At 43.9% G+C, this 20,935-nt stretch overlaps 4 protein-coding genes and 1 long non-coding RNA gene across 11 annotated transcripts in view; 2 read left to right on the forward strand and 3 right to left on the reverse strand.

Annotated features, from left to right (window-relative positions):
• Nucleotides 1-448, reverse strand: part of rims2a (regulating synaptic membrane exocytosis 2a) — a 138,608-nt gene extending 138,160 nt beyond the window's left edge. For 3 of the 5 annotated variants that reach the window (XM_055042213.1, XM_055042216.1, XM_055042214.1), the window contains exon 1: nucleotides 158-444. The gene's annotated coding sequence lies outside the window, so the exon portion shown is untranslated. Of the gene's footprint in view, nucleotides 1-157 lie in introns of all 5 variants that reach the window. The other 2 variants (XM_055042210.1, XM_055042212.1) reach the window with 2 other exon arrangements.
• Nucleotides 449-1,855: 1,407 nt separating this feature from the next.
• On the reverse strand, nucleotides 1,856-9,714 carry dcaf13 (ddb1 and cul4 associated factor 13). Its single transcript, XM_055042219.1, has 11 exons — nucleotides 9,527-9,714; nucleotides 9,133-9,332; nucleotides 8,953-9,060; nucleotides 8,034-8,123; nucleotides 7,795-7,950; nucleotides 7,627-7,704; nucleotides 7,473-7,555; nucleotides 6,552-6,716; nucleotides 6,326-6,461; nucleotides 3,239-3,402; nucleotides 1,856-2,256 (listed from the first exon to the last, which is right to left on the reverse strand). The coding sequence occupies exons 1-11, from the start codon at nucleotides 9,594-9,596 to the stop codon at nucleotides 2,169-2,171; spliced, it is 1,338 nt and encodes a 445-aa protein (XP_054898194.1). The 5' UTR covers nucleotides 9,597-9,714; the 3' UTR covers nucleotides 1,856-2,168.
• A 382-nt stretch (nucleotides 9,715-10,096) lies between these two features.
• On the forward strand, nucleotides 10,097-13,909 carry LOC129367758 (mitochondrial folate transporter/carrier-like). Of its 2 annotated transcripts, none has more exons than XM_055042405.1 (7): nucleotides 10,097-10,560; nucleotides 10,660-10,810; nucleotides 10,914-10,999; nucleotides 11,548-11,702; nucleotides 12,347-12,473; nucleotides 12,562-12,707; nucleotides 12,781-13,909. In XM_055042405.1, the coding sequence occupies exons 1-7, from the start codon at nucleotides 10,359-10,361 to the stop codon at nucleotides 12,868-12,870; spliced, it is 957 nt and encodes a 318-aa protein (XP_054898380.1). In that variant the 5' UTR covers nucleotides 10,097-10,358; the 3' UTR covers nucleotides 12,871-13,909. The 2 variants fall into 2 exon arrangements, with proteins under 2 accessions (XP_054898380.1, XP_054898379.1); XM_055042404.1 differs by having other exon boundaries at nucleotides 10,098-10,560; nucleotides 12,360-12,473.
• Nucleotides 13,910-14,925: 1,016 nt separating this feature from the next.
• On the reverse strand, nucleotides 14,926-20,710 carry LOC129367413 (collagen triple helix repeat-containing protein 1-like). 2 transcript variants are annotated; one of them, XM_055041802.1, is made up of 5 exons: nucleotides 20,519-20,710; nucleotides 19,265-19,345; nucleotides 17,469-17,687; nucleotides 15,909-16,125; nucleotides 14,926-15,405 (listed from the first exon to the last, which is right to left on the reverse strand). In XM_055041802.1, the coding sequence occupies exons 1-5, from the start codon at nucleotides 20,627-20,629 to the stop codon at nucleotides 15,263-15,265; spliced, it is 771 nt and encodes a 256-aa protein (XP_054897777.1). In that variant the 5' UTR covers nucleotides 20,630-20,710; the 3' UTR covers nucleotides 14,926-15,262. The 2 variants fall into 2 exon arrangements, with proteins under 2 accessions (XP_054897777.1, XP_054897778.1); XM_055041803.1 differs by lacking the exon at nucleotides 19,265-19,345 and having other exon boundaries at nucleotides 20,519-20,707.
• LOC129367414 (uncharacterized) lies at nucleotides 15,378-15,897 on the forward strand. The gene is made up of 3 exons (XR_008606699.1): nucleotides 15,378-15,437; nucleotides 15,526-15,676; nucleotides 15,760-15,897. It is a non-coding gene; the product is annotated as an uncharacterized LOC129367414 (long non-coding RNA).
• Nucleotides 20,711-20,935: the final 225 nt, after the last annotated feature.

Below are 20,935 nucleotides of genomic sequence, written 5' to 3' on the forward strand. Positions count from 1 at the left end.
CGCGCCTGCTACTACTCATCAACATTTCTAGGAGAAGAAGAAGAAGAAACTAGATTTCTCTGGAAAGAAACCCAGGTTGTAGGTTATAACCCTCAATCCGGGGGGGAGAGAGGAGAGAAAGGCAGGAAATACAGAGTGTGAAAACAATAACTCTTGCCTTTTACTCAGCAGACATGGTAAATCCCGTCTAACCCATCGCTGCCATGCTTCAGAGGGCTCTCGCTCGCATGTTGGGATGACAGATACCCGCGCGGCGTCCTTGTTTGCTTTCTCTCCCTCTGGAGCCCCGGACCCCCCGCTGCCTCTCTGCTCAGCTCGCTTTCCTCCAGGTTGGTGATTCTTGGAGATTTCTTAAATGCACAAAAATGGATGCAATGACAGAGAGAGCGGGGTGGGGAGGGGGAGAGGAGGAAGGTTTGAGAGAGACAGAAAGAGAGAGAGAGAGAGAGTAGAGGATGATGATGGGGAGGAGGAGGAGCGGTGGAAACGTAGGAGCCAGAGAGGACGCGCTGGATGTTCATTGACAGCGGGCGCGACGGTGGGCGAGAAAACACGGAGTGGAGGCGAAGCTGGAGGAGGAGCAGCGGCAGCAGCAGCAGCAGCAGCTGGGAGAGAGATGATGCATGTTTCATGAGCAGATCAGGAGCGCTGACAGAGGCGACGAACGCGCGGAGTGCGACCAGTGACGGGCGGCTGCGGCTGCAGGTGCGGCGGCGGTTCCGCTCGGTGCTTTCAGACGCGCTCGCGCGGCAACCCGCGGGGGTTTTGTTGTCAGCTGATGTGACAATTTCTGTGACGTTGCATGAAAAGAAATACAACTCAAAGAGATTACACACGGAAGGACAGCTGTTGTTGTGTGTGTGTGTGTGTGTGTGTGTGTATATATGTATATATGTATATATATATATATATATATATATATATATATATATATATATATATATATATATATATATATATATATATACACCAATTCACAATACATCATCTTGAGGCACTTTGTAAAAATCAAAGAAATATTTCAGCTATTGTGGTGTATAAAATTTTAAATATCTTACTGTGAACTTGAGTTTTCTACTTCACAGTTTTGACAATTACTTAGTTGGTTGATCATGTAATGGTTTCCAACAGAGATGATAAAAAAGTCAACAGGAAATTTCTCACAGAAAATCCAGGTCCTCCTCAGGTGCACCCGCACGCACTCAAATGAATAAGACATGGCAGACAACCATTTCCCACCGTGGAGAGAGAAGTGCTAATGTTGATTCAGTGTTTTGGAAGCCTGATTGACGGCGTCTGAAAGGCTTCATTCACTTCCTCCTCTGCCATCGCGAAAAATGTAGACTACAATTCCAAAACGGCGCAGAAAATCAACGCCACTGTTCCGGGTAGAGAATTCTGCCGGAGGGAATCCGAGTGAATAGGAGAAAGTCCAGACTGAATTGAGAAGTGAGATTTGAATCAAGCAGAATTGCACAGGGCGACATCTTTGTCACTTATCACAGACAAATTGAATGAATTCAGGTGAACTTTTTATTTTTTTTACAACTTCACTGCTTCTGATGAATCTCCACTAAACTCTTAAACTTTGAGTTAACACTTTAAGCTAATAAAATTATATATTTATATATATTTAAAAAATTCAAGTTCAGATGAAAATATGAACCTGTATGATTGACTTAAACACAATCAGACTGTTTAAATCTGATTTCGGATCAAAGTTAAACACAGTCCAACATAAAAGAAAAGCAATAAAAATCAATTATAACATTTTGATGTGATAAGACTTCACTGACACCATGTAGGACATTTATTTAAATATGGAATCAAACTGTAGAAATGAAGCGACATAAGAGAATCTTAGAACCAGATTTATTTAAACCAGCTTTATCATTTTTTTATTTATTTCCAATACAAAGAACTCCACTGAAGTCTTTCATTTTCCACGGCTCCAAAGTGAGGACCTCATGTACCATGGAGTCTGTAACAACAGTCTGACTGACTCATGTTGTGTATTTACAGTGCAGCTGACTGACATCCACAATGCAGCCACTGGGGCTTGTTTTCCATCCACGCGTGAATCTGCGCAGTTTTAGATTCCAAGTACGAGTCCGTGGTGTCTCCGCCTCGCCACTAAACAGGAAGTCCTTCTGCCGCGCGAGCTGGATCTATTTCACCACACTGACGACATGCTTCTCCTTCTCAGACACCACAGGCACGCTTCCTGGTTTGCTGTGCTTACGGACGTTCATCTCCCTGAAAAACAACAGAGGAGTCATGAATTACTCAAACTGCCGGTGAAACGAATCAGGAACAGGCAGAGGAGAGAGAGAGAGAGAGGAAGGGATGGAGGGAGAAAGGGAGGGAGAGGAAAGCAAACAAAGATGAGGAACAGATTGAATATGTGACTGTTGGGCTAACAGTTGCGTCACACGCTGGCGCTTTTGAAAACTAATGCATAAAAGTGCAGATTTAAAGTCTTTCATGCAGAACAGTACGCTACCAGAAAGTTTGTAAAAAATAACATAAGATTTCATTTATAATATGAGAGGATCGGAGATTTAAAAAATAAACAAAATGTTAAAAAGCAGAAGGAAACACATGGAACGACGTATTTCTGTTTATGGAACGAATCTGTCTAAAGAAACCAAAGACAGTAAGATCTAGTTTTACTTGTGAGAAAATAAAATATAATATTCCATCAAGATACAAAGATAATACGTGTTTTTCCATCTTTAAATGCAGACTGTTTTGTTTAAAGATGGGTCTATATGGGTAAGATGTTCAGTTGCTTATGCTACAGCGAATTGACAGAAGAGGTCGACTGTATACGAGTCTTTTTCATTCACAACATGGCTTGTTCACTTCAAACTGTAAATGTGTGAAATAAATTTGCAAAGTCTTATGTCTGATATGTTATATTAAAGCACTGATGCAAATCAGAATAAGCTGCGATTCACAGGAGGGAAGGGCAAACCGGGACAATCGATCCGCCGTTCGAGCTGTAAATGAGTATGTAATGCCTGTCGCGGCTACGTCAGAGCGGCCCGGTCCCATCTGTGAAATTTTCCATCAGGCTGGTGAAACTGCGTAGGTCACACCTTCTCCCTGGCGCCAGCCCAAATCGCTACCTCTCCCTTAAACGGAGGCAGCGGGGGGATTCCCATCGTTTCTTTCCTGTGCTGCTAGGGGGAAAAAAAGGAAGAAGAAGCAGAAGAAAAAGAAAGTGGGTACGCACTTTCGCCGGCGGGCCTCCTTCATGACCCTCAGCTCGTTCCTCTGGTGGTAGATGACCTTGGGCAGGTGTCGGTGGCGAGCGATGCGCTTGATCTGTGGGTGGTGCTGGAACTTCTCCTTCAGCTTCTGGCTGTAGTGAATGGCCTGCTTCTCTCTGGGAGACAGCTGTGTAAAAAAAAAAACAAAAAAAAAACAGGGAGATGGAGAACACAAATACACATGAGCCCAGTTTGTTCATCAAAAATGATTGAAATGTCCATTAATACTCCGAGGTTTTCACAAACAATTCTCAGTGGGTCGATATTTTCATTTTGTCAAAATTCTCTGATCACGATAAGAAAGCCATGATTAAAACAACATTTTGTTCACACAGAAAATAAAGAGCAACACAAGAAACTGAGGTTGGAGGCGGTGCGCCGCCAATAATCTTCCTGTATGAAACCGGGATAAAACTTTGTAGAGCTTCAAACAAAGCGTTTAAAATGAGCTCGGCTGAAACTGACAAATTTGTGTGTCGTTACACAAGTCGAATCAATTTTACATTAACAAAGTTCAACTCAGTTGTAGGCCTGTTGCAGTAAACGATAAATCAATAAACCGCATGTGAAATGAAAATTATCGACCTCATTTCAATTTGTCGCCGTTTTCTCTTTCTATTGATGACACAGGATGAAAAAAGACTCAACTCCACCCTTCTTCGTTTCCTATGGGGGGAATGAACTACTGCATCAGGTTGTTGAATTTTTCCATCTTTATCTAAATCTAATGATTATTGAAAGTTGACATAAAAAACAAACTTCATAATCTGCACTCTTTTGGTTGAACACAGTTTTTATTTCCGCTTTGGTTTTATGTTGCGTTTAGTTTTGATTCAAGTGAATTTTTGTTCACGGAGACCGGGAGTCCATTTCATTTTTGCTTTTGCTTGTTTTGTTTTGTTCCAGTGTTTAGTGTTCCTTTGAAAATAAAGTGCATTTTCTCTTGGCAGAACGTGCTTGCATCATTTCCTCATTACCATTACATCAGTTCAAAACGGTCTTCAAAACAATATTATCGTTTATTGCAATCATTTCTGAGAAAATTAATCGCTCAGAGGAAATCGGGTATCGCGACAGGCCGACTCACTTGATCGTAAAATACTGATCCATACAGCTGAAATAACTTCCGAAGGACAAACTCATTTAAAAACGAATCGATGTCTGTTAAAAACGTAAAACCACCAGCTCCACAACATTCCCACCTCTGCTTGACTCGCGAAAGCCACCGTCTGGCGACTGCCCTCGTCCGAGGCTTTTATTCTAATTAGAAGCAACAATTTGTCTGGGATTCAATTCGAGGGGATACAGTTGGTTCAAGCTGATCCTGTTGCACTAAACCAATCCCCCTAAAATAAAATAATAATAAGTAAAATTAGGAGATTTCCAGAAAGATCTTAATGGCTGTCTGATCGACAGACGGTTCGTATCACCCCAAACTGATCAAAGACCAATCAGGATCAGGAAAACTGCTAGAGGAGGAAGTATTTGAGATTATTGACAGTTTCTGGATCATCAACAGCATCAAGCAGAAGTTCAGTACAGATGGAGAGGGATTCAGGAAGTCCAACAAGTCTATAGAATCGTGGGCTGATAAAGACGTTCTCCTAAAGAAGTCAAAACCTCACTTTCACCATTATTTTAAAACACCAAAGATTGAAAGAAAAAAAAACACAAAAACGCTCATGTGTCGGCTACATTTTCTGAAATTCGGTGCTTTCGCTCGTCGGCAGCTGTGACGGTCCTGATCACTGGAATCCAAATCTGAAGACTGATGTTGGTTCAGTTTCAGACGGATAGGATTATTTTGAATTTACGCCCCTGAAGTTTTCCTCCATTTCTTCATATACATGAAAAACAATTCTTCTTCCATTTCCTTTGACAAATAACCAAACAGCAGCATTGTTTCAGTGTCTGAATGAGGCGTAGCACACGTCACAAACCGGGATCGCTACCGGACTGCCAGTCTGCCTCCCAAAATCGCCCCACTTTAGCATTTATTAAAAAAATAAATAAAAATTTTAAAACAAAATATTTAAGTTTCAGGTCAGAGAATGTTTTGTGCAAGTGCTTCACTAAATAATATTCCAAAATGGTAGCATGAAATAAGTTACCACAACAGTTCTTCTACAACAGAGAACAAACAGAGTCCAAAAGATCCGACTTTTTGGAGGAAACTTCTAAAAAGTGAGTCGCAGCAGTCAGGAGAGTCTCTGTTCGTCCAGAGAAATGTCTTCAGTCCCCCGACTAAGCTTTGATTCAGCATCTCGGCGTTTCTTGATAATTAAAGACGCTCTCGGTAGAACCTCGCCGTTAATGCTTTGTTACGTTCAAAGTGGCCTCCGTTTAAGTGATTGGTCCGTTTCAAAGTGCTGATAGGAGCAGCGCTTGTCTGATCTGTTTAAGTGCAGAGCCTGCGAGTAAATCTCCCCGTGCACAGTGACAGTAAAACAAGTGCCAAAATCGGCCGCTTCCCCCGGCGAGCTGCATTAAAAAAATAAGCAGGAGCGAATCTGATTAGGAGTGAAAGATGGCCGCTAGAGATCATCTTAATAATCTGGCGGTAAACTGCTGTTTGAGGCAACTCAGCACCTCTATGGAAGTCTGAAGTCCCGTGCGACAGCTGAGGATTCAATATTATTAACGTAAAAGCAGATATTATTGACAGAATCCAGTTGATGTCAAATGTTTCCAATTGGATCTTTTCTTTTCAGGCTTTCCTTTCATCAGGACACACTGTGCCAACAGGAATATAGCACTTATTGAGAGTGATTGAACCCTAAGTCAGCATCCATCAGTGCATTTGGCAACGGTCGTCCCCGGTAGCGTAGCTGCTGGCAGAGTGGCCCACTGTCACAGTGCGGAGGCGGGCGCAGGGCCAAAAAGAATGCAGCCAATTCATAAAACTAGCTCGAGTAATAAAACCTGACGGAGATACGAGATATTAAGACAGCTGAGGAAAATGCAGCTGCTGATCAGCATGTAGACATAACCATTAGTAATGACCCGGGCTGCACGCCAACAGGAAACTAAGCAAAAATAAATAAACTCACCACTCCCAGTTTCTCCGCCGCGTTCGCCTTCCACAGCCGGATGTTCATTTCGTCCGAGCCGCTCAGGACGTACTTGCTGTCCGCTGACCACTTCACGCAGATGACGTGTTGCATGCGCCTGGTGTGGTAGACTTCTCTGCAAACACGACCAGAGACATGCTGCACCGTAAGCTTCTAAAAGCCGGACGGGCCAGGTTTGAAAGCGGCGTGCGCGACGAGAACCGACCTGCTGCTTGCCGAGTTTTTGGGGAAGATGCGGATGGTCTTGTCGAAGCTGGCGGAGACAAACTCCCGTCCGGTGGGAGAGTAGTCGACGTCCAGCACGGCGGAGACGTGGTCCACGTGCACTTTGACGGGATTCTCCAGATGCCTCATGTCGTATGTGTACAGACTAGTGAGTCAACAGGAAGCAATGCTAACGTTAGCGTCTCTGGTACGAACCAGGATGTGAAGCTACATTTAAACTACTTGTTTGATGATGAGAGCTGGCAATCAATTTGAAAAGTAGAATGAGATTAATCACCATGCTTATCTCTGCAAGCTTGAAATGTAAAAATTCACACTGTCCTAAAATCGTTTACTGCCTACAAACAGATATCTCGGTTTTCCAAGTAAAGTAATTTTGTTTCAAACGTAATTCAGAAATGTCAGCTGTGAACTGGTTGTACATCGTTGGAAGGGTAATTCATCAAGGCATAAAATACAAACTATATTGGTTTTTTGAACCTCGCTCATCTTTTCACTCGCGTTTGCAACTCTGCACTGCTGACCGCAGTACAAGACCTTGCAAAGCGTGGCAGTGAACTAAGTAACCTTCTGGCTGAAAAGTCAATAAATATAGCTACAAAGCTGCTAAGTTAGCAGCAGTGGAGCAATGATTGTTAACTATGTTCACCACATTTTTGAGAACTTTTCAACAAAACCAGCACCAACCTGAAAAATTCCTGCATCTTTCTTACAATCCTGCCTTAACAGAGCCATTCATTTCCATTGAATCAGACTTTTTATCTCAAATTAAAGGATAGGAAATGATTTAAAAGGATCTGCATCCTTTTAAATTCACTATTTTTTTCAATATTTTTCAACAATTACACAAACCAGAAGCTGTTGAAAGAATAAACGAAATGCGTTTCGCTCTTAGACTCACTTGTAGTCTTCATTTGCACAAGTGAAGTAATAAGCTTCCATTGGGTTCCAGCTGATCGTGTTGGTCCTCATTGTCATGATCACCTGAAGGAGAAGCAGAATTTTTCAATGTGAACTTCAAAGAAGAAGGAGAAGACAGAAGAATAAAGACCCACCTTTTTAAGAGGTGTTGATTCCCTCATGTCATATAAAACTATACTTCTGTCAGAGGCACAGCTTCCAAGGAGATCTGTCTGTGAAGAGGAAAATGATCCAACTGGACTAAATCAGCAGGTTTCATATACAACAGGTGCGGTTCCAAAATGTTGTCATTTACGTCTCACCTCCACAGGGTTAAAACGGACGGAGCTGAAGCTGTCGACACCCCAGCTGAAGGAGCGGATGGGGGTGCTCCTCTGCTCGTCCCAGATGTCCACCTGGTGGCCGCATGTTGCAAACACAGCGTTCTTCTGGTGATGGTCCAGTCCCGTGAACACGGTCTAAGGACGGATGCGTCTCTTTGAGCAAAAAACCGTGAAGCACGACAAATGAGTCCTGATGAATAAAATCAAAGAGGCGTTACCTTGCCAAGGACGGTGTTGAGAGGCTCCTCCTCCTCTCCGTAGCCCGGCGCTTCCATTTTCCACTGTTTTATGGTTTTGTCATCTCCGATCTGTTACAATCAAGGATAGGTTTGAATATAAAGGGGAGTTAAAGTTGCAGTTCACTGGTCGATCATCCATCTTTTGAAAAAGACTCATTTGTTCATTTCAATTTTGGCAAATACAGATTTTTTTTTGTCTTGGAAAACAAAACAAACAATAAAAAAACGCAAAATATAGTAAGTCAGTCAGACCTCTCTCTCACGACAAAGCAAAAGATGACAGTGGCTGATTTTCAGACATTTGCGTTTGAGATAAGGTCAGTGGATGAGAACATGTACCAAGCGATTGACTCATGCTAGCGTCAGTCGCTTGGGGCCGATTTATTGGTGCAACTAAGCCTGGAAAAGTCACAGATTTTGCTGCATGATAAATTGCCGTAGAATCTTTTACAAACGACAACGTCGTTGTTTTGAAACCATTTTCAAGTATTACTATGGCAGTAGCCCAACAGTGCAAGAGCACATTCTCAGAGATCATTCAATTCTTACGAGCATTTTACACTGGATGACATTTTAAAAGTCCAAAAATGAATAAAGCCACCGAAACGACAAATGAAATTAGTCATGAAGTCTCTGCCAACAAAATGATCCTTCAAAAAAAAAAAAAAGGAGAGGTTAGTTGTCAGACTCTAGACTTTAGTCATCCAATTTTTGGTGTGAAGAGAGAAGAAGAAAAAAGATAAATCTGATAAACTCATGCAAATGGAAATTATTGAGCCGATTTTGATTAATTATGCGATTAATTGGGTTATTGTGACAGGCCAGGCCACACAGAGTTCTCTGTGAGATGACTGAAAAAAACAAACAAAACGTGAAGACGATTAAGTCGACCGCTTACCGTGAAGAAGGAGGTACCGCAGTGTCTGACGACCATTCCCCGGACGAACCCTTCGTGGGCCTGGAGAGTGCGTACGCACTCGTGTTTGGTAAGATTCCACACTTTGACCTACAAACACAACATTTTCTTAAATATACAGAGATTAAAACCCGTTAGCTGTTAGCTCAAAGGACGGCTGACCTCTCCATCGCAGGAGCCAGAGAGCAGGGTGGAGAGACTCCGGGGGTGCTTGGCCAGGCAGTTCACCCCGTCTCTGTGTCCGTCCAGGGAGGCCAGGAAAGGCTTGGCGAACACGCGCTCCAACTTTGTGGCGTTCAGGGCCCGCGTGTACTCTCGGCTCACCTCGAAGGGATGCAGGGAGGGGTCGTAGTTCCTGGGGACTGAGTCAAAGGCTGTTACTGCAAGTCGCCTCGCAGAAGAACTCACAACCTTAAACTATTTACATTTAAATATATATATATAACAATAATAAAGAAAATGGATGTCATGTGTTTTGTACTCGTTTTGTCTACTCATTTAATTCCAATGTTTATGCTAGCCATTAGCCTATGGAAGCTAGCAGTCACACGCTCACCTCGCTGAATGTCGTGTTTAGTTTCCCGGACGTAATCATCCGGGTTTCTTGAAAGGATCTTGACCTTCATTTGGGTTCAGAGCCAAGAGCAACGCCAGCACAAAAGAGTGTTTAATAATAATATCCTAATGTTCGTGCAAAAAAAAAAAAGACTAATCGACATGTGTTGATAGTGAAGAAGTGGCTTGGTCCGCTCGCGTTGCATTGTGGGACATCCGCGCCTGTTGATCGCGTCACTGAAAGAAACAATAGTCAAGTTAGATATTTTAGAAAGAGGACGAACCGGAAATAATACCGAAAAGTTGTACTTTTACAGAATTTAGTGCCAAGTAGGAGCACACGAGACTGAGAGAGTAGATAGATAGATAGATAGATAGATAGATAGATAGATAGATAGATAGATAGATAGATAGATAGATAGATAGATAGATAGATAGATAGATAGATAGATAGATAGATAGATAGATGGGAGGGTGAAGGCTGGGACTCGAACCTGTGACGGCCGCGTTATGAGGAGTGAGGCCTTGATTCGAATTATTTTGAAAGGTCGCGTCCCGGAAGTGCAACTCTGAGGAATACGACTTGACATTTATCTAATCGGTTCCTCGCAAACAAGGTCGAGGCGGAGGAGAGCGAGACTTGACGTTTATCGGTAGCAATGAGTTTCGCCGCGTGTTCGGCCGCCGACGTGCCGTGAATTTCCGGTCGGTTTCCTCGTGTCTGTGCCATAACCTAAATGTTGTCGCGGAGTCAGCCAGCCGCCTCGCTTCCACAGAGTTAGTTTTGGGTCTTGTTCGGAGCTCAGCCAGCCGAGTTCGGTCACCTGCTGAGGATGGGCTCCGCGCCGGATCACCGTGACCCCACAGAGACGCCGGCGCTGCCCAGAAGACACGTCTCCGCGGTCTCCGTCGCCGGACACGTTCAGCAGGTCTTCAGCCACGTGAAAGTGGAAAACCTGGTGGCGGGACTGAGCGGCGGCGTGGTGTCCACTCTGGTGCTTCACCCACTGGACCTGGTGAAGATCAGGTTTGCAGGTACAGCGTGAGGATCGGCTTTTCTGGGTGTATATATGTATATGGATTTTTTTTTTTTTGAATGCCTTCGCTAAGTTGTGAACGTCTCTTCCAATGCAGTGAGTGATGGACTGGAGTTGAGGCCCAAGTACAGCGGCATTCTTCACTGCATGAAGAGCGTGTGGCATCAGGAGGGAGTGAGGGGTCTGTACCAAGGGGTGACGCCCAACATCTGGGGCGCAGGCTTGTCCTGGGGTCTCTACTTCTTCTTGTATGTAAAAAATAAATAAATAAAACCCTGCATCAGGTCGATTTCACCAGCAACAGTGGCATTCAGAAATCAGTTGATGTGAGTTCTCCCTGTTTCTTTGCAGCTACAATGCAATCAAAGGCTCCACTAAGGAGGGCCGTGAGGCTGAGCTGAGCCCAGCAGAGCACCTGCTTTCGGCGGCTGAAGCAGGTCAGAACCGACCTCACAGCTCAGAGCTGGATGCAGCTGACACGGGGCATGTGGAAATGACCTCACCCCCGTTATATTTACTAAGGAGGTCACATCGGTTTGTTTGTCGTTTTCTTGATAAATTTAGACCGGCTCATAAAATCGAAGCTGCGACACAATATTTCTGTTTAAGATCCAGGTAGGATAAGGACATCAATACGAGCTCCGAATCACTCCAGTAACATATGATGCTAAGAAACTGAATGCAAATCCACCCGCATCTGCAAAACAATCAATCAAAATGGGAAAAAATTGCGACAAAATGCTGTACTTATTCCAGATGTTATTACTTCATTTGATTTATTTAATTTTTTTTTGCAAGACAGTTCAAGTTGATTACTATAAACAGAATAAAAAATAGCATTGAGAACAAGGTACTGATCAGTTGCAGCCAGACCTGGCAGAACATTAAAACGGTGTGTGTGTGTGTGTGTGTGTGTGTGTGTGAGAACTTGAGAAGCTCTAGCTGACCTTTAGAGTCTTTTTTTTCCCCCGCTTCTTCTTCTCAGGCATCCTCACTCTCACCATAACCAACCCGATCTGGGTCACCAAGACCCGACTGGTTCTGCAGTACAGCGCCGACCCCAGCAGTAAGCAGTACAAGGGGATGGTGGACGCCCTGGTGAAGATCTACCGCCACGAGGGCCTGCCAGGACTTTACAAAGTGAGACGTCTTTTGTGGACTTCCATGCGAGACATAATAAGTGTGTCTGATGATTATAGATGCTAGATTTTTGTGCCATGAAAGAAAAAAGTAAAAGCCCAACAGGAAAGTTATAATTGCGAGGTTTGTAGTCATAATTATGAGGTTTAAAGGTGTAATTATGAGTTTTAACGTCAACATTTGAGGGTGAGTCATTGTTATTGGAGTAAAAGCCATAATTTCACGTTTCAGTCATAATTATTAGATCCAGTCAAAATTATGAATCTTAATTTTAACTTTCGAAGTCATAGTTTTGGTTTTAGTCGTAATTTTGAGGACAAAAGTAATAATTTTGACTTTAAAAGTAATAATTATGAGATGCAGTCCACAATTTTAACTTTCCAAATCGTAATACACTCAATTTTATTCGGCGTCTCATAATCATGACTATAAACTAGACAGTCAAAATTACGACTTTGTTTTTATCTGAAAAAAGTGCTGACTTTATATCTCATAACAAGTCGGCCTTTAAAAATCGGAATTGTAACTTCCTGTTGAGCTTTTAGCTTCCATGCTTTCCTGCCGTCACTTCAGCAGAAAACAGTCATCCCCCACTAGGGGGCGTCGTTGCTCTTCATCATGCTTCCAGCTGAAGTAAAGTGCAGTTGTGCCCTGCAGGGTTACGTTCCGGGTCTGTTCGGTACGTCTCACGGAGCCCTGCAGTTCATGGCCTACGAAGAGCTCAAGAGAGACTACAACAAATACAAGAAGGTGCCTTCAGACGCAAAGTTGGTGAGTTTCAAACTCGGGGCTACGCTGGATGAAGTCATCACTCCCTTCTTCCTGCTCACCCTCCTCTCTGTGGTTCTCTTATGAGCAGAATGCTCTGGAATACATCACAATGGCAGCGCTGTCCAAAGTATTCGCCGTCGCCACGACGTACCCGTATCAGGTGGTGAGAGCGCGGCTCCAAGACCAGCACAACAGATACGGCGGGGTCGTAGATGTCATCGGACGGACGTGGAGGTACGGACGCCGACCTGCTGGGACCGGTCGATTGGACCCGGCTCCCTTTTCACGCTCGCTCTTCCCTCTGCAGAAACGAAGGAGCTTCGGGCTTCTACAAAGGCATCGTCCCAAATTTGATCCGCGTCACGCCGGCCTGCTGCATCACTTTTGTGGTTTATGAGAACGTGTCCCGCTTCCTTCTGGGGACAAAATGAGAGAGACAGTGAGAACCCAGCATGGACAGCCACACGGGGCACCAAGCTCCGGCTGAACCGTTGGAGGCGAAGAGGGGAGCGTGTTTCCCCAGAGGCTTTCCTTAAGTACGTGAAGATGTGTAGAAGTGAGAAAAAAGTCAAAGCAGCAAAACAACTAACTCCTTTCCGGTCAAACATATAGAGGCGCATTGGGGCCACTGAAGTAAAAAGATTCTGACTTTAATCTCATAACTTTGGCTTTTTTTTCTTAGAATGTTGGGGGGGGGGGGGGGGAGTTTTCTTGGAATTTGGATTTTTATTTATTTATTTATTTATTCTTTCCCAGAATTTTGACTTTTTTTCTCTAATTTCTGACTTTTGATTTTAGAAGATTGAAGTCAAAATTCTGAGGAAAAGAAATCTGAATTGTGAGAACAAAGTGAAAATTTAGACTTTTGATCTCAGAAGATTAAAGCCAGAATTCTAAAAAAAAAAGTTCAGATTTTTTTAGAGAAAAGTCAAAATCCTGAGATTGAATCCTGAATTCTGAGGAGAAAAAAAAACACGTAAATTTTTTTTCAGTGGCCTCAATCCTAAAAGCATGATGGGAACACGTGTCTGATTTAAGCGCACAGTTGGCTCGTGGGGATGACTTGTTTCAGTTTGTCCCTTTGGAAACGGTATAAATGTGACATGGCGACTACTTTGTCAAACGTGGGCGGCGTGTTGTAACGATCTGTGGTGAATTCAGCATTCTCCCACAGAGGAAGGTTTGTTTACGTTTTCTGGCAACAGAAAGATGAAAAACAGTCTATTTAAAACTTGATGATCAGCATCAAAATCTCAGGACTGCAGTTTTATCTTTATTATTAATTATCAATGTGTGAACTGCAGCATTGATTATGCTTTTTTTTTCCCCCCTCATTACACAAACTAAGTGTATTGTTTTATGACATTTTGCTATGAAATGTGAAGCGCTTTATTAGCGTGTGAACACAATAAATGTTTTATTTTTGACCTATTTAATTGCAGGGTGTGTTCTTTGGTTCCAATGGGTAATTCCACACTTTTCCAGGCTGCCATTTTTCTGACTCCCCAACCTCTATGAAGACTGTTAAATGTTTAATATTACAGTGCATTTTATCAGGCATTGCATTTGAAACCTGTAAAAATAAGTGATTTTTGTGCAGCTTTAGACCACTATTCAAGAATGGCACACGCTTTTGTGCCAATCTGCTTCTATATGGTTTATAATATACAACGTATAAATGTCACAGTAAAATTTTCACTGCCTTTCCAAAAAAAAAGCTAAGAATTACAATCCTCTAAAAGTGGAAGGCACAAAATAAAGTCATCATTTTTTTAAGCAACCATGTTTTTCCCTTGTTGAATTTAATTTTATGCGTGTTTGGTTCACAAACCTTCATGCTGCAGCATTTTTTTAGTGCAGCCATCGTCATGAGACGTTGATGAAGACTTGAAGACAGAAACGCTGAGGAAGTAAGTAAAGCTGAAGATTGAAGAAAAAAAAAATTAAGAAAACAGGCGCACAGGGAGCCTGGGGAGGACAAAAAAAAAACCTCAGGAATCACTGACCAACAGGGAAACAAGGAAGAGAATAATGAGAGAAGCCAACAAGGAGTGACAGAATGAGATACATATTTACTGCAAGAGGTTGATTATTGAACAAGGAACAAGAAAACATTTAGCAAAATTGTGAAATTTGAGAATAAATCTAAATTTTTTTAAGTTTTCAGCTGGAAAGTTCTGGCCTATGTCATAAAAAAGAAAAAAGATGGCCGCTAAAAACAATGGATAAACAGATGGGTGGGTTAATAATAGACGAACTGACAGATGAACGATGTTGATTTATGCATAAATCGAAAGACGCGACGTTGGATGAAGTGTTGGAGAAAAGGAAAAAAAATTTAGGGATGAATTGAAAAACGAATGGACACGGGACATTTTCTGTAAAACACAAATATCAAAACCTGGAAATCCCACGTCTTTTCCACTTACTTCCTCCAGGAAAAGAAGTCGAGTCTTTAGAAAAAGATGACTTTATTGACAGAAACGATTCACACACACGTCACACAGTACATTTGAATGGTTACTGTAATCAATTACCAGGCCACCAGCAGACCAAAAAAAAAATTCAAAACAAACCACAATACAGAATTTACTCCAAGGAGGCAGAGCGTCAGAATTTTTTGTACATGTAATTAAACAGAACAGCAAAAACAAACAAAAAAAAACATTCAAGGTACCATCAGAGACTCTGTCACGCCTCAACCGGTCGTATCCGGTTATTTCCGGCGTGTCAGGCGACTGATTCCTACACTACAAAGACCGGGTCCTCCCTTTCATATCTCTGTCTTCTCATTTAGGCAGTTCCTCTATGATAATCCTGGACACGGAATTCCACCCCGTGGAAGCGTCCCCCCGGGGATAATCGGCGCAGGTCCCCACCCACACCGCCACGTCCACCAACCCCGCCTTGACGCCCTCGCACAGCCCCTCCACTGCAAAAGGAAAACAAGAGCAGAGGTCAGAGGTGAGGAACTCGGTTCTTTTGTCTTTAGCAAAAGCACATGGCTTCAGTTGTTTCACGTCTGAAATCCTGAATTTGTTTCCTTGTGAAGCTGAGAGGAAGCCTGCTCAGCAGCAGCTGGGCACACGGGGGATTACCTGGGGCGTGCTTCTCAGCGAGCCTCAGCCAGATCAAAAAGCTAAAAACACGCCTCTGTTGTTTTCTGTTGCTGGTTTGGGCCGAGCAAAAACACTGACACACAGGTACGTCTGGTCTGTTTGCCAAAAACACCGGGAAGAGGAATTGTCATGGTTGATAAAATGTGTCGTGTCTGTCTGAATAATAGGAACAGACAATCCCGGCGTGGTGAGGCTTCCGAACTCACTCTGCGGTGCGATCCGCCGGATCCGATTCAGAAACAATATTTTAGTCCTTTTTGTATTTGTTCAGGGTTTTTTTTTTCTTTTCAGAGTTCACTTCAGAGTTCTCCCTTACCTGAGGATGTTCTGTGGATGTTGATGGTGGAGTTGAGCTCCGGACTCCCCTGGTCCAAGTAGATGATTGACTCCACCGGCAGGGGCCCCGTGCACTCGGCCCCGTTGAAGGTGAAGTACCACCGCTGGCAGCAGGCGTTCTTGCACTTGAGTCGCAGGGAGCCGCTGAAGAGGACTCTGAGAGCGCTGTCCGAGCGCAGCTTGGTGAACGTGCAGTCCTTAGACACGGCGACAAACAGATTCTGAGTGAATATATATAAATATATTTTTGTCAACGGGGACAGAGAATCCGGTTGGGGTTGATGGGAAGGCGGATGGAGGTAAATGCAGCACGATCCTGCGAGAAAACCCGACTGCGTCGACGTGGAGACGGCAGCGGAGAGGTCAGCAGAGAGGTCACCTTCCAACTGGAGCTGGAAGGATTCGGATCAAAGCGCATCGACGCGCTGCAATTTCCCAAAGCCCACACATAAACCCGCATTTTCTGCGTACAGATTCAGAAAGCGACATCAACACACGATCTCGATCCGAACCTGACCGAGCTTGAGTTAATTTTTTTTTACGAGAAGAAATGGGAGTTTCCAGATTGCGTGAAGCCGGTGAAGACAAATCCCAGAAAAGCCTGGAGCTGCATTTCATGTGTCTCATAAAACACCAATAAACTACATTAAAGCTTGCGGTTCCTTGAGGTGAAACTGCGAGCCCTTTGAGGTCTTGTGCGAAATTCTGCTCGCCTGTGAAAATCTGCTCCTACTGCGTCGGGAGCGCGCCTGGCAATCAGAGGCGGATCTGACCGTTTTCACGGCTCCTCTGATCGATTCCTTCTTTAAAGCAACTCACACAATCATGTCAAGGTGTGTGCGCGTGTATCTATTTGTTTCCAAAGACTTTTAGGTAATTTGTTCCCATTTTATGGAGGGGGTACGGATTATTTCAGGCAGCTGAAATATCCATACTCTCCTCTCCCCAGAACTTTGGGAAAGAAGCAGAAACTGTTTCTGAATTCTCAAAAAATGTTATGTGTGGAAACATGTAATATGCTAGAAATTTCCTGAATCCAGTAATCTGTCATATTTTACATAAGAATGAGATTTACCAGAAAGTCTGCACTCTCATCTTTTCAGGAGGTCAAGTTTGTGCCCTTCGATCAGCCAGCTTACATCCTTACATACCAGAAATGAAAAATTATAAATACACACTACATGTTGGAAAACTGCTTGGTGACTGACTTTTTTTTTTTTTTTGTCAGGCTTAAGTGATAAAAGTTGGAAAAAGACAGATTCTCTTGGTGTTTGAAATAATGGAAGAAGACCTCGTTTATTTAATTATTTCACAATTCTGTGCACAACAGCAGCTGATTAAAGTCAATGTTACAACCTGGACATGATTGTGTGAGTTGCTTTTACCGAGGAATCGATCGGAGTTGCTGTGAAAATGGTCAGATCCGCCTCTCTGGCTGCAAGGCGCGCTCCCGATTTTCACAGGCGAGCAGAATTTCGCACAAGTCCAGAAGTGCTGTGCGAATTCATAACACAGATTCTGCTCCGGCGGCAATACTCACCGCCACTTTACCCAGGTCGATCCCATAATTCAGTGCGTTCCAGGCGCACTGCTTGTAGTTGGGCCTCCAGGGCTCCTCAAAAATCTCACTCACGCATTCCCCTTTTTCACCTTTGAGCCCGTCACGGCCCGGGATACCTGGCGTGCCTGGAATGCCGTTGGCTCCGGGATTACCGTCTCTTCCGGGGGTTCCTGCTGGGCCTTGCATGCAGCTGCCATACTGGAGAAAAGAGAAAAAAAACAACCAAAAAACAACAGTCAGGGAGAGAGCAGCCACAAGTGCCAAGAAGGACAGCTGAATCTCGGGCAAATGGAGTTCCTGATTCAGTCTTCCCTTTACTGCTGCCTTCGCGCGAGCTGAATCCATGTTTAGGAAACATGCACGTAAATGAGGCAAGATTATACCTCATTTACAAGTCACGTAAACAAAATCCGATGCCAGTCGGGGTGCGGTGAAAAAAAATAAAATAAAACAGATGTCTGGAACCGACAGACATCAAGCCACCGAGCTAATGAATGATATATCGTGCGTAAATCAGGAACTGCGGGCCTTGGGAGGTTGTTCTAAATCAGTAGGCGTGTGATTCATTGTCCTGCTCGGTTTTTGTCTGCTATCTTTAGGCAGATGCTGCAACACACTCAGGCTGACTCAGGCTCACTCAAAGTCAGCAAAGAGCTCGCCAAAACAGCGACCGCACACAAACACCGACACAATGGAGGAGCCAAACGAGCGAGACGGCACACGCTCCTCCAACAGAAATAGCAAGAGATTGCGGCGCAAAGGTTTTGAAAATTGGTTTGTTTTTGCGGGGGGAGGTTGCGGGGGCGATGGGGGAGGCAGCAGAAGGGTTTACATTTAGGTTATTTGTAGGTGCTCTCTCTCAGGCAGGATGAACTGACATGTGGGACGTGCATCCTTGACCTCAGGCAATCAGTGGACTGCAGCAGCTGGGTTTGCTGCCCTTTTTACTCAGCATGCAGCTGTGGAACAGCAATGGAGCCAAAAGACATTAAGTTGGGGGGATGGAGGAGGGGTAAATCAAGACGTAGGGGTGGAGAACAAAGAGCTTTTACTTCGGTTTCAACATCTTGCCCTGACTTGGGTCTCAGAGGTAAATTCTCAACCAAAAAGAAAAAAGTGTTTCAGACTTCCTAATCTAGAAAAAAAAAACAAAACTAAAACTAGGAGAAAATGCAGATTTCCTATAAGTCTGTTCCTGCCATTAAGCTGCGAAAGGCTTTGGCTCCCAGGAGATACGAGACTTTACGTCATCTCCAGAGGAACGAGGGGGAAACGATGAAATTAGAAGGTTCTCGTTGGCACTGCGTGTGCCGAAAGAACGCTGGAGTCCTTTCAGGAAAAACGGGACCAGATACTTCCAGGCATCCTGGGGTTATTGGTGACGGCGTCTGGGAGTGATCAGAGAAAAGCGGCGTATTCACAGGGTGGAAATGTCTGCGGAGTTTATTAGAGGTTCCTTTTCTGGAGGGCTTTCAAAAGCAGACAAATGAATGGAAACTCTGTCCGCCCTGCAGTACAGCTGACTTTTATATTAGCTGCCTGCAGCCCGCCTGCCTATTTACACTAGGGCCATATTGTACATAGGATAGACTGTTCCTGTACCTGGGTGCATGCTATGTGCATTAATTCGGAAACATTGGAGGTACTGCCTGCATTTCATGCGTTAGTTCACACCAAAGCACAAGCAAAAGCTTTTCAGGAACATGCAGCATTTGGTTCGGGAGGTTTCTGATTCGACGGGGGCTCAGGCGCAAAGAGCTGGATTTAAAGATTACCATGCTGCTCTGACAAGGAGATCGTCCCTCGTCCGAGGAGAGTCTAGTGCAGTTGGGGTTGTCTGCATCGTTTCCTGTGCACTAGATACAGAGCGTCACAAAATAAGGACTTTGCTACAGTGCGAAAAAAAGAATCTTGAGCGAATCTTAAATATTAGTCATAGGGACGTAAACATCGGACTGAAGCATGTTCATTTGTGAAGGTGACGCTCAGTATTGGTTAAACTGTAACATTTCTGATTTCGGTGCCTAAACATTTCGACTGGTGGTTTATCGTCTGTGGTGTAACTGATGTGTTTGGATTATGAATGAATATATCAAATTACTAATACAAGGAAGTGGCGTGAGACAAGGGATCAAAATGAGTTTGTCTTCAATTTTTAGCAACAGCGCTAAAGCTGAATCCAATGCTAATGCTAAAACTAAGGTCGGGTCAAGCCGCTTCATTTCGAAGTGTCTCACTTGCGAACACACCTAATTAAAAATACTGAAACTCGGCTGTCTTTTAATTTCAGTGGGGTTCCCACCGCATCCTCTTTTTCTTGCCTTTTTTATGATTTTTTTAATGGCCCCCTTTTCACAAGCCCCTAGAAGAATTTCTGGATCTGCCCCTGTTCAAAAAAAAAATTAAAAAAATCTGAAAATCTATCCATCAAAAAGTCATGCATACAGGACTTTTAACAGTTTGCTGGAGGCTTAAACTACATTAACCACTTGGAGGCTCAGTATGTTCACTCCTGGGAGCAAAGGGACAGGAGTGTGGGGGCCCCGCTAGTTCTAAGGAAGCCTACCTAAAATAAACACAAGTTTTATTTATGAAACCCATAGGCAGTAAATGTACTCAAATATCCTGTGGATGACGATCATTAAAATTAATCAACTGGAGAACTGTTAACTTTGAAAAAAAAAACCCAGAAAAAACAGCTCATACCTATAAAAAGTTATTTTCAACCGGAAAAAAAAAATGGGAACACAAACAACAAAGCCAGACAGCATGAGCCAGACCCCAATTTCCTGTTTTTTTTTTTTTTTTTTTTTTAACAGCCCACTCGGTCTTGGGTCGGTTTAACGCGCCTCGCCTTCCAACAAGTGAATTAACTAATAAAATACCGAATCATCCCGAGTTGATCAAAAGGCATCTAAACCAGCGTTAAGCAGCACAATAACAACAATAATAATAATAAAAGGCAGGAGTGAGACTCATGTGAACATGCAAAACCAAAATCAATGACAGTCCCACGAGACGCGTCCCACCTTGTCAACGTCCGGCTCCTTTCTGTATCCTCGACTCTTCACCTTCTCCAGCCCGCAGAGAGGCAGAGCCAGACACAGGAGGACGAGCAGGCGGCTCGCCAGAGGAGACATCCTGCCGGTGGGGACGGCTGAGTCCGTGTGCCGCTGCGCGAGGGAGCGACGCGAAGGCGACGGTCTGTCCCTGAGCGGGGGAGGCCGGAGGAGGGCAGGGACTCCTCGACCGGGGGGGTCTGGGGGGGGAAGGAACCAGTCACCGCGCAGAGACGGAGCTAAAGAAAACATTCCCGGGTGAGGTGGAGGGGGCACTATGTCAAAATCTTGAGTGAGTGTTGGTGGGGGAAAAAAAAAAAAAAAAAAATCAGAGCTCACAAGAGAGCCCCAGTAAAGTGTAAGCAAAAAGAGATAAAAACATGCTTT

Source organism: Poeciliopsis prolifica, unplaced genomic scaffold (genome assembly GCF_027474105.1).
Source record: "Poeciliopsis prolifica strain line A6 unplaced genomic scaffold, Auburn_PproV2 SCAFFOLD017, whole genome shotgun sequence".
NCBI classification, from domain to species: Eukaryota; Metazoa; Chordata; class Actinopteri; order Cyprinodontiformes; family Poeciliidae; genus Poeciliopsis; species Poeciliopsis prolifica.

What these genes read in the sequence shown, in the direction of transcription:
- LOC129367413 (XM_055041802.1), bottom strand. Translation starts at nt 20,629, where the DNA reads ATGTCTCCTCTGGCGAGCCGCCTGCTCGTCCTCCTGTGTCTGGCTCTG. An exon ending in CTCCTTGTCAGAGCAGCATG is followed by an intron (nt 17,688 to 19,264) that starts GTAATCTTTAAA and finishes TCTTTTCTCCAG; the next exon opens with TATGGCAGCTGCATGCAAGG. An exon ending in CATCCACAGAACATCCTCAG is followed by an intron (nt 15,406 to 15,908) that starts GTAAGGGAGAAC and finishes TTCCTTTTGCAG; the next exon opens with TGGAGGGGCTGTGCGAGGGC.
- LOC129367758 (XM_055042404.1), top strand. Translation starts at nt 10,359, where the DNA reads ATGGGCTCCGCGCCGGATCACCGTGACCCCACAGAGACGCCGGCGCTG. An exon ending in GGTGAAGATCAGGTTTGCAG is followed by an intron (nt 10,561 to 10,659) that starts GTACAGCGTGAG and finishes CTTCCAATGCAG; the next exon opens with TGAGTGATGGACTGGAGTTG. An exon ending in TGCCTTCAGACGCAAAGTTG is followed by an intron (nt 12,474 to 12,561) that starts GTGAGTTTCAAA and finishes TCTTATGAGCAG; the next exon opens with AATGCTCTGGAATACATCAC.
- dcaf13 (XM_055042219.1), bottom strand. Translation starts at nt 9,596, where the DNA reads ATGAAGGTCAAGATCCTTTCAAGAAACCCGGATGATTACGTCCGGGAA. An exon ending in AATCAACACCTCTTAAAAAG is followed by an intron (nt 7,556 to 7,626) that starts GTGGGTCTTTAT and finishes CTTCTCCTTCAG; the next exon opens with GTGATCATGACAATGAGGAC. An exon ending in AAGGAGGCCCGCCGGCGAAA is followed by an intron (nt 2,257 to 3,238) that starts GTGCGTACCCAC and finishes GTTGTTTTTCAG; the next exon opens with GGAGATGAACGTCCGTAAGC.